Raw genomic sequence first — 11750 nt, 5'->3', positions numbered from 1 at the left:
AGCAACATGAAAGCAATATCGGCCATCGTGGGAAAAACAATATGGGTAACACACATTTTATATTTAGTCTACAATGTAGAGTATATTCGGCACATTGGCACAGTCTGTGAGGGAAGTTTATTTATCGTAAGATAAAGAAAGTAACCTATACTCGGCTATTCCTACTCAATTAAGCAACAATTTAGTTGACTATTTTTAACTTTTATAGAAAAAAATATGTTTAAAAAATCAAAACAATAACAACCAAGACAACTATATTTGACTGATAATTGTCATTTTACCATTGAAAGTTGTTTTAATAGCCTAATAAAAATGTGTTGTTTATGAAATAATAAACTGCAGCTTATTGACCTAATTCAAGACTATAGCTGCTTGATGGGAGTCGTTTACCCATTGTGGCACTATAGACGCTTATCCCAAACCTTTCCTTTTGTGCTAACAACCCTGTCCTCATTTGCTACCTAATTGGACTATATAAGACCAATAACACGCGAGCATTTACTGCCTACAGCCAAAGCGCAAAGTGTAGAGAGGTTGGACTTCGTTGTCATCCCGCACTCTCTCTATCTCCCTCTCTCTTTCGCCTGTTTCTCTCTCTCTCCGCTTCCGATCTCTTCCTTAATCCCATTTGCCATTGTACGTGCCCAATCGCCGTATACTTTCCGCATTTAACTTGGATGACATTTTTATTTCATCATTAGCATCCGGCGCCAGACTGACGCTGTGGACATGGTTGCGTTTTGACCAAGGAACACACAAGACTGGGATGCAATATTCATATAAGCTATAGGCTATTTACTTTCTGAGTAAGCTATTTGACCAAGGTGTATTTATTTTTTGACGTTCTCGTCAGCCACCTATCCACGGAGACATTGCGCATTAAATATCTGAGAGAAGGGAAATTAACAGACGTCAAAGCCAAACCAGCGACTGTTTGTGAGCAAGCTTTGTTGTTGGCGAGTTAAGACTGAATATTTACTTCTTTGCATTCGGATCGCAAACATCGCACAGCCATGCCCGAGACGGCACCAGAGACGTGCGCTACAGCTAAAGACTCCCCTTTCTTCATCAAAAACTTGCTGAACTGTGATAGCAAACCGTCTAAACCCAAGCCTATTTTTGCCTCGACAAAAACGGCATTGGAAGGTGGCTTTTCCTTCTCCCACGTCGGGGAATTGAACTTTCCTCGCTTCGAGTTACCCACACAGAGGTTTGCACTACCGGCACACTACCTTGAGCGAGCTTCAGCTTGGTGGTATCCATACACGCTGAGTGCGTCCAACCATCTACACAGGACTGAAGGTAAGGTCATACACACATGGAACTAGTGGAAGTTTAATTAATTCGATTTCAGTAGGTGAAACATGTACCATATTGATTTTGTGGAAATTAAGTTGATTATGCTACAGGTTTATGGTGTGGGTCATGCTTTGATCACCAGTTTTCATAAAATTAAGTTATCTTGAAATGTATCCATGTTTAATATGCTCCACAGTAGACAAGCCTGTGCTTTTTATTTTATTTTACTTTAATATGTTTACCATGACAGTAGCCTATGAACGGTCAATGCTATCAAGGAAAATGTAGTCCATTGTTGTAATTACATATATAGCCGCGTTTATAACATGTTTTTCCTGTTCCTTTTAGTTGCGGCTAAAGCAAGTGCGAGAGACTCCTCTCCAACCTCCGGCACAGACCGCGACTCGCCAGACCTGGTGCTCAAATCCGACCCAGACGCTAAAGATGACGATGACAACAAAAGCGGCGATGAGATCGTTCTCGAGGAGAGTGATTCAGAAGAAACAAAGAGGGAAAGTGGGGTAGATGACTGGAAGAAAAACGAGGACGGCGCGGACAAGAAACCTTGTCGAAAGAAGAAAACACGCACTGTCTTCTCTAGGAGTCAGGTGTTCCAGCTGGAGTCCACCTTTGACATGAAACGCTACTTGAGCAGCTCCGAGAGGGCCGGCCTGGCTGCTTCTTTACACCTGACAGAGACCCAAGTTAAAATTTGGTTTCAGAACAGGAGAAATAAATGGAAGAGGCAGCTGGCAGCTGAACTGGAAGCTGCCAACCTGAGCCACGCTGCAGCACAGAGGATAGTGCGAGTGCCCATCCTCTACCACGAGAGCTCGGCCTCGGATACTGGAAGCGCGGCGTCCAACGTGCCTGTGAGCCAGCCGCTCCTCACATTCCCTCACCCCGTCTATTACTCCCACCCTATCGTCACCTCCGTGCCGCTTCTCAGACCAGTCTGAGAGAATACCTCAGTTAAAAAAACTAAACAAACATCAACAACAACAAAAACTTTACAAAAATCAGTCTCTAAAATAGCCTACACAAGACATATTTTTGTATAAAAAAATACGACTGAGAGACTGTCTTGGAAGGGGTGAATTTCTGATAAATTCCAAAGTTCAATGTTTAACATACACGCCATTTTATTAGTAATAATATTATTATTGTTATGTGACCCTTCAGTTATCAGTGTAAATATAGCCGTGGTTTTTATTTTCCTAGAATTATCTCGGATTCAGGATAAAACATGCAAAATACCAAATTTATTAAAGTGCAGTATAATTTACAACAACGGGAGCAGATTTGTAGGCTATTTTTATGTGAACAATGACATTTTGATGTGCAATACTGTAAACAATGTACAGTGAATTAACAGTTGGCATAAGCCTATGTCCTAGCCTTCTCCTTTCTGGCTGTTTTGGAACATGAACAAGGCCACTTGGGCAAACTATTGAACTGGTTTAAGGATTCAATTTCATGAAGCGCGTTTACAGGGGACAATCGAATACACTATTTATGTACAATATAAATTCTGCTTTATGTTTATTGTAGGCCTACTAATTCCCATTTGGCCTATATTTTGTCGACAATTTGACTTGTTAGCACTCTACCTTTATCTGAAATATCACGTTGTGTTTGAATCAATTACGTGGTGTACAAATGTAAATGAATATATTTAATCGAGTTAAGGAACAGAGCAATCCATTTGTGCTCTTCCTTTGTACAGTAAAAAAGAAAACCTTTTTGATATTGTGTTGCTGAAATCTGATGTGAAATAAATGGAGATTATTTCATACCTTCTAGGGTACATCTTACATCACATTCTCAAAAGCCACAGGTTATTTGAAGCTATTGTTTTGCAGGTGGCGTTACTTCCATTTTATCTGGCTACCAAATATTCATTCATAACACACATTTGTACATGATTTCCTTTATCTGAAAAGTATCGCTTTACATTTGCATGACATTTTTATTCAGTCACTGCAATATAGGCCTATAATTAAGATTTTTTTCCAAAGCAGGGGAACATTTACCGTCTGAACTATCGTGACCGGATATCAAGCAGTAGTCTTCCCGTTATGCTACCTGTCTCTCTTTGATTGTCTTCTCAGACTTCAGTCATTTTTATCAAGCTGGCTTCTTTAGTCCTGATTGGGCTACAGTTTACATTTACATCATATGTTTAACATTCAGCCTACATAATTTTAAGCATTTAAAAGCAACTTTCCACGATGTTTTAAACTTAAATGTGTTTTGTATTTTAGAATATTCAGGCTAGTAGCCTATGTAATCGGTAGTCAGCAGAAGTTATCCAAATGTACTCAAACGAAAACACAAATACATTCATTTTGATATCAAACTCTTGATGTATGGGAAGAACTTCAGCAGGTGTGTCATCGTAATCAACCGTCTGTTATACACTTTAAAACGTGGTTTTACATAAAAAATGGCTCGGTCAATTAGATGCGTAATTGCCACCATCTTGCCAAAATTATAGGTAATGTATTCAAAGGAGGAAATTGCTGTTGAGTATGACAGCCACTTAACCATTTGTGTGTGCGCGTGCAAGTAATAGTGCTTGCACGTGGGTTAGAGCACGCGTGTGGGTGCGTTCAAGCATAGTTTACACACTACCTTGCAGTGTTTTTATTTATGTTTTCGGTGCATCTGACCGGTCACACAGTTAATGCACCGTGCCGATTTTTCTTCAGTTGTCGGAACCTACCTAAATACTAATTTATGTCGTTATTATTAGAAAATTACCAGTATTCCTCATCAAGTCAACTCCGCTTAGGTGAACTCTGCCTATCAACACTGTGCTATTACATTTACCACAGTCAGGTTTTAAGGAGTAGGCCCACGCACGTGGAAGTAGACTTCAAGCAGCCTAGGTAAAATACACCATATACTATTTTCAATACTAATGCACATAATGTTCCTGTTAAAATAGAAATGTTCATTGTCTTGAAAAAAGTGTATTTCTTACTATCAATTTACGCATGCACTGGCAACGCATTGGCAAAACGGCCAACGTGTTTTACGACGACACTTTAGGCAGCCTACATTCAATGTCAAGTATAGCCAATAAGCTCACCTTTAGACATAGCCTTGCTGAGTCTATTTACATTTTATAACAATATCGCAAAGCACTCTCGCGTAAATCATTGTAACCAGTTTAACTGCAAAAAGAGTAGGCTAACTTTGTTTTGGTCTAGGGCCTATGACAAGTTGTTGAAAACAAAACATCTGGTCTTTCTACGACGACCAAAGCACCAGACAACACATGCAAATATAGTCTGATATTCCCTCTCGTATTGACGTATTATATCATGCAAACTGAATATGGCCCCATTAAAGCCAATTAATAGATTGTCATTGCGCTCTTCCCCCAGAAAGTATTGATCCAAAAATGTCTGAAAAATATTGTTTAAAATAAGGACAGCGTTCACCGACAGTTAGGGCCAGGCTTTTGACCTTGGTTTGCGCGCATAAATTGAAAAAATTACCACTCGATAATTTCCATTTGTACGACATTTTTATGTTAAGGAGAAGGGGCGAGTGCAAAAATCAGATAAAGTATGGACATGACGGACGTGGCCGCAGGCAGCTCAGTGTATTACATTAAAATGGAAAGTTGAGTGGCTGATTTTAAGCACAGCCCATCATATAGGCCTACTATAGTGCCAGTTTGGATACGCGCGCGGATCAAGTGGCCAACCGCTTTTGTAATTTTAGCCCTCTTGTTGCTGGGCATCTGTCTGCTCACGTGCGTGAGGGACAAATAAAGTAGACAACTTTTCCGAATGCATGCACACATTTGAAGATATTCTGTCACTAATAGAATATACTTGGATTTGAACATTTAATGTTTGGCAATGCAGGCTATTATCGAATATAATTGAAAATTGACATACTGCTATAGAATGCAATATATTCTGGAGCCAACACGAGATTGAACGATCGTTGAAAGTAAGAAACATTTTCTAAGTGGGCCTATAGTCACACTGGTGTCATGTTGTTAGTTGACCCACATGCTGAATTGGCAGTGTGTGGTCACAGTTAGTCAGTACCCACAACATATCTGACACTTCTGAGACAGAAATCTTCTTTCTTCTATCCCATTTGCTTTTGTGATTGAATGTGAGCATCCGATTTTCATCAAAGTTCTATTAAGTGAAACATAGGTTGCGGGGCACCGTCTGATTGGAACAGTTTAAATTTTAATTGTGTTTTTAATTTGACATATAGTTGCTGTGAAGAATGACACCGAAACGCCGACGGGCGGTCGATTTTCTTAATTTCTCCCCGAGGAATTGATGAGTCTATCAGGGCAGTAGATTGGAAAGCCATTAAAACTCAATGGTTAGGTTGTTAATTGGAACTTGATGGATAGGAGCCGTTGGATGGGCTATACTGATCCAATCTTCCTGACTTTCTGTTTTCCAATAAATTACCCAATTCATTTCCAGACTCAGATTACATAAATCGTACACCTCCAGGGCTCGCGCTTTCTGCCTAGCACTTATAAAAACCCTCTTTCTCTCTCTCTCTCTCTCTCTCTCTCTCTCTCTCTCTCTCTCTCTCTCTCTCTCTCTCTCTCTCTCTCTCTCTCTCTCTCTCTCTCTCCCCCCTCCCACACACACAGACACATATACACACATACACACACACACACACATACACACACACACACAGGCATTGGAAAAAGAAAAAAGACTGGAGCCTGGATCCTTGAATGAAAATCGAAACATAATCAACGTTTATACTTAGAAAATTTATTGATATCATTTTCTCTGGTAATTTCCTTATTCTAGAGCTGGACACACCATATATCATAATAAACACGTGTAAGGGTCTTTGTTTAATATTTATCGAAGCTTGATTCCTAGATCAAAGCTGCTCAGAACTTCATGTGTCTTTTAAGACCTTTTTCCTATGGTAAAGATCGTGTTCTATATAGCGATAGGCATGCCATGCAACAGTTATTCTTTTGATAGAGCACGAACTTAGACCTGTAGTCCTACTATCCCTGGGCGTAGGCCTAAAGTCTGGATACATAGTCACGAATTGGTTTTTCGCGCCAGAGGAGAACCAATTTTAATGTTGCTCCTATGAATATTCATATATGTTGGACAGAAATGTCATGTAGCTTAAACATTGCAGAAGGCACAAGTATAAAAATACATCACCACTGTTAAAAAAGTGTTTATAAAAAAAAAACGGCAAAAGCAATAAAAATCAACCCATTTACTGCAGATTTCACGCGTTTTGTGTAGCCACCGTAAATCCAAGCTTATGTCCTCATACATCATAGGCTATATCTCTTGTAAATGGTCATCTCAGTGGGCATATGCGCCTAACAGATGCTGAAAAACTCATGTCCCAAACACATATAAATAGCCTACTACAATCCATGCAAACAATATTTAAAACAGAGTCAAAGGCAGGGGTCATCATCTAACTGAGTGTTGAAGGTGCGGGCGCTGACATGATGATAAAGTTCACCATTTATAATGTGTCTAGGGTCTCAGAAAGCAGTAAAAAGGGATAATGCGCTAGAACCGCGAACTCAAGCCCCGCAGCTGCCCAGCCAGACATGACCACAGAGAGAGAGAGAGAGCGAGGAGGGGGGACAGAGGTGGGATGCGCCCCCACCCTCCAATCAATTAGTCAATCAATTAGATGGCCCCCACTCCGTGCGGCAGCGCGAGATTAGCTCAGTAATTATCAAATTAATTCTTAATCGCATATAATGGACATGGGAAGAGTTTATTATATTTCCTAGAGTTTAGGCCCCTGCAGACGATAGGCCTGGAGTTCTATTATTCGCCTACAGGCAAAGTACTGCATGATGCTTATGATAATACATTACATTATATCATTGTGCAGTTCGTATCTGTTGACACCTAATTGCTTTGCATATTGTATCACTTTACTTCGAATCAACCTAAGAAATAGCAAAAAAAGTAGGTTTGGCATGTGTCATTCATCTAAACTTAATACAGGGATTTCCATCACTGTGTGATGGTCGTAGACACATATCTCAGTTTTGCTGAGTTATGTGAAAGTGACAAATGATGATGATAACGACGACAAGCAAATTCAGCCATTGCAAGATGACACGACTCTGATAGCCTGCAACTGGTATACCCTACTCGAGATTAACTGTCATCTGGCATTTATCAACGATTATGTTCGGATGTGAATCTATTGATTACAGAGTTCACATATCTAATCGTTTTCAGAGACAGGAAGATTCGTTTTTAGAATGATGGGGCCGTCTGTTAAAGTTGGAGATTCTGGGATTGTATATGAGCGTTGTTTTGAATAAATATAACACAGCGTGTTATTTACATCAATGATAAGTTACAACCCAGGAGGATCAAGGTTTTATAAAAAACGATTCTATGCTATATTTATAACTGTTAACAGCTAACAATTGTGCATGCATGCAGAATATCATTCAATAAAAATCCTGAATTAATGAATGTTTAATTAACATACTGTAGGCTATATAGCAAAGTTTAATGGAATCATGACACACACACCAACGTTTCATGGAATCATGACACACGCACTCACACAAACACACACAAACACACACAATGTGCTATAATGTTTTGTTTATACTAATTTCTTAGCCACATTGCCTGTTTGTCTCTGAATTTATATTCATGCTAAAATAAACTAACACACTCGCTTCACTCATCCTATATTGAGCCGTGACATGGCTTTGAAATTTCCGGGCTTAGTTTGCGCGTGTGATTGGCCCACGAGGAGCTTACCTACATGCAAATGAGGCAACGCCACAATGCTGCCTTTGGTCCAGAGCGCGTGGAAGTAGTGCAGGAATACATTCATGTTCCCTGAGCTCTAGGAAAAAACAACGCTAACCCCATCCCCATAAAAAGAAGCTATCTAAAAACATATACTTTTCTCAATTCCTTTACCCAGGTGCAAGCGTAAATTTCAGCATTGATAACCGAATAAAATACAATCTGAAATCGAACCTATATTCACTGTTATGAATCGAGAATGAGTAACACAGAAAACAGCGGAAGCAAGTGCTCGTCAACCCCTATTTCCAGTTTCACTATTCAGTCGATCCTGGGCACATCGTCCGACGCGCCTCGGTCAGGGTCTAAGGAAAGCACCAAGGGTCTCCTGCCGCGTAGACGCTCTCTGTCCGTGTCCTCTGAGGAAGAATGCAGCGGCGGGGAAGACTCTGCGGACTGTTTCTGCTCGGACCCTGGCCACAACGAACCATGCATCCAACATCAACCTCTAAATTTTTCATGTTTAGGTGAGTAAAATATATCTGTAGATAAAAAAAACTCTGTTTCGGCATTAGCCTGTAATCGCTGTCCATGAAATATGTCTCCTTTCTCTTGAACACATGATAAATTAGATGACAAGATAGCCTAATAATTATAACAGTGTTAACAACACATTTAAGGCATTTTTTGGATTTCAAAAAGAACGTTGGATATTTAAACGATTCGTTTTTTAATAAGAAAGTACATTGGTTGCGGTAGCCAATCTCTAGCCTACTTATATGATCTTACTTAGTGTATTGCTTAAAGTGTTTATGTAGCCTATCTTACCGAACAGGCAAAAGGTAAAATAATCAACGCGATGTTTTTCACCTCATTCCACATTTGATCAAGTCTTCTAATTGATTATGTTTTCACAATGGCAGCACTTACATATCGTCAATTGAGCGTTAAATGTAGCCTGATTTAATTAAAATTGTACACCAGGCATAGTCATATTGAATTGTTTATTTAAAAGGCACTTACAACCCTTAAGCAGTCGATGAATGAGTCAAAGTTCACGTTTAATGAACTCTTGTACAGAGTAGGCTAGGCTATCGAACAATTTAGGAACTTCAATTGGGGTGTTCTAAAAGCTCATTGTATAGACTAATACGCCTACCTAATGTTCAATATAATAGTCAAATGTGAAAATAGATAGGCCTAATTGCGAAATATTTCAGGCTTCAGAAATGTCTTTATTTAACCCGTTTTTTGTGTGTTATTACAGCAGTGGCTGTAGTTTCTAAATATAATTTTAATTTCATCTGAGACAGTGCATGTGTCGGATAGTATTTTCTGCTTTAGGCTACAGGTTAATAACCGTATAAATCACATGTTCATGTCAGCACTCAGTTATGCTGTTGACGTAGGCCTATTCAGCGATCAGTTCGTGGAAGCAGCTGTTTGAGGTGTAATATTTTCCCACTTATCTCTTAAATGCAGGTAAACCAAAAGGACTTATTTCCAACAATGACGGGATTGCACGGCGACCGACTCTGTTGCAGGATTACAAAGAGCAGCAAGAGAGACCATGCAATCAAATGTCACCGATATCTGAAGAAAGACAGGCAGACGGGGCAGACAAACAAAGTAATTCAGCCAAGAAGAAGACTCGTACCGTGTTCTCGCGGAGTCAAGTGTACCAACTCGAGTCCACCTTTGATATGAAAAGATACTTGAGCAGTTCCGAACGCGCCTGCTTAGCATCCAGTCTGCAACTGACTGAAACTCAGGTAAAGACGTGGTTTCAGAACCGCAGGAACAAGTGGAAGCGACAGCTCTCGGCCGAACTGGAGGCGGCAAACATGGCACATGCCTCCGCACAAACACTTGTGGGGATGCCGCTAGTTTTCAGAGATAACTCGCTGCTTCGGGTACCAGTTCCAAGGTCTATTGCTTTCCCAACGCCTCTGTACTACCCCGGGAGCAGCCTTCCAGCGTTACCATTGTACAATCTTTATAATAAGATTGAATATTGACTCTGCTCGTGATAATTGTCCTCACAAATAATACATTATTACACAATACAAAGCATTCTTATAGGACATAAACAGTCTATTATATCACTTTATTCTTTTTGTTGTTAAATATGTTTCTTATGCAGCTAACATGCTAAACAATTCAGAAAATAACAGGCTTCCCTCCGTATGAAATACACCATGTGTATACTGATTTTTTACCTGCTTAATTAATGATCCTGTCCCTGCTATATACATTTACGTTTGGCTTTTAAATACAGAAAATCAATTTAACATTGGTCAAGGCCAAAATATCTGTTATTGGAAAGACTATTCTATGCTTTCAAAGTATGGCAAGCAAATTCATAATTCATGCGGTTATGTTGGGCCTACTTAAGATGATGGTGGGAAAGGTACAAACTTAATTCTTCCATTGGAGGGATTTTTTATTTTTATTGTAATATAGACATACCAAAATAACCAACTCATTCAATAAATTTTCTATATCATTGGTCGGTTTGGTGTTATTGTATGCTTTATTCTACTACTAGTGTTCTTAATACGTTTTTATATGACATCTGGAGAATTACGTTGCATCTAAAACACTACACTGTTCTAAAAAATATTGTTTTGAAACCAGGCCGATAGACCGACCTGTCCAACTTTCAGTCTTGGTCTAAATTATATTGTTTTGGTCAAATAGTAAGCATTTAGATGTTAGGGACCTTGGGAACACTAAAATATAGTCAAGTGTCAGCCATGATTGCTGTGAGTTGAAAGGGTGTAATGCATCAGGGGTGGTTTAAACCTAATAATGTAATATGATAACTAATTACGACAATTAGTATAGCTATTTAAATGTTTCATAAATAACAGATGAATCTGGCAGGCAAACTCTTTTTTCACATATGGAGAAACCATATACAGTGTAAAACTATACTCTATACACTACTATACTCTATACTATTCTATAATACACTCTTCAGGCTTATTTTACTGACTTGTATATCAACCAAAGTGTAGCCCGTCATGGTGGAACAGACTTAACAAAAAGACCATCTAAGTCTAAAAGCAGGAAGCAAACTTTCTGGAGCCAATCAGAATCATGGCGGGACGTGCTGTCATTTGAAGTCAGGAATAAGCTACTGAAGCACGAAGCTTTGGAGGAGGAAACCTAATAAGAAGCCCCATTGTCAAAGTTCAGGACTCTCAGTGTCATTTTGTCATGCCATTTCTTTTCAACCTAGCACCGTATCAATTACAGCTACTGTGTTAACAGGCCAGCAAATGTTTTCTTAGTAAAAATAAAGTGACAATCATAACTACTTTATGAAATGTTGCTTAATATTCATGTCATATTTTGTTTGTAGTTTTAGTTCAATAAGTATACGTTTAATCAAACTGTATTTCTAAATAATGCTCTTTATCTACTCTAATCTCTAAAAAGTTGTTAGTCAACTATATTGTAAGTGAAGGGGAATTAGTAGGATTTGACTCACTCACATGAATGAATTAGTAGATTCAACAAACACAAAACACACACACACACACACACACACACACACACACACACACACACACACACACACACACACACACACACACACACACACACACAGTGGATGATGGGGATGATAAAACAATGTAAGTTGCCAGGTTTTCTTAGAATGTCACATTG

The 11750-nt window shown here is 39.2% G+C and overlaps 2 protein-coding genes across 2 annotated transcripts; both read left to right on the top strand.

The window, feature by feature from the left end:
- The first annotated feature begins 514 nt into the window (after nucleotides 1–514).
- On the top strand, nucleotides 515–3077 carry hmx3a (H6 family homeobox 3a). The gene is made up of 2 exons (XM_047029271.1): nucleotides 515–1302; nucleotides 1648–3077. Exons 1-2 carry the CDS (start codon nucleotides 1014–1016, stop codon nucleotides 2256–2258), a joined length of 900 nt encoding a protein of 299 aa, XP_046885227.1. The 5' UTR covers nucleotides 515–1013; the 3' UTR covers nucleotides 2259–3077.
- Nucleotides 3078–8138: 5061 nt separating this feature from the next.
- hmx2 (H6 family homeobox 2) lies at nucleotides 8139–10583 on the top strand. Its single transcript, XM_047029481.1, has 2 exons — nucleotides 8139–8602; nucleotides 9558–10583. Exons 1-2 carry the CDS (start codon nucleotides 8335–8337, stop codon nucleotides 10091–10093), a joined length of 804 nt encoding a protein of 267 aa, XP_046885437.1. The 5' UTR covers nucleotides 8139–8334; the 3' UTR covers nucleotides 10094–10583.
- The last annotated feature ends 1167 nt before the right edge of the window (nucleotides 10584–11750 follow it).

This window comes from Hypomesus transpacificus, chromosome 11 (assembly GCF_021917145.1).
Source record: "Hypomesus transpacificus isolate Combined female chromosome 11, fHypTra1, whole genome shotgun sequence".
NCBI classification, from domain to species: Eukaryota; Metazoa; Chordata; class Actinopteri; order Osmeriformes; family Osmeridae; genus Hypomesus; species Hypomesus transpacificus.
This window is presented reverse-complemented; position numbering and strand designations above follow the sequence as displayed.

Coding starts and splice junctions, on each gene's coding strand:
- hmx3a (XM_047029271.1), top strand. CDS start 1,014: ATGCCCGAGACGGCACCAGAGACGTGCGCTACAGCTAAAGACTCCCCT. Junction 1,303..1,647: donor CCATCTACACAGGACTGAAG/GTAAGGTCATAC, acceptor TGTTCCTTTTAG/TTGCGGCTAAAGCAAGTGCG.
- hmx2 (XM_047029481.1), top strand. CDS start 8,335: ATGAGTAACACAGAAAACAGCGGAAGCAAGTGCTCGTCAACCCCTATT. Junction 8,603..9,557: donor TCTAAATTTTTCATGTTTAG/GTGAGTAAAATA, acceptor TCTTAAATGCAG/GTAAACCAAAAGGACTTATT.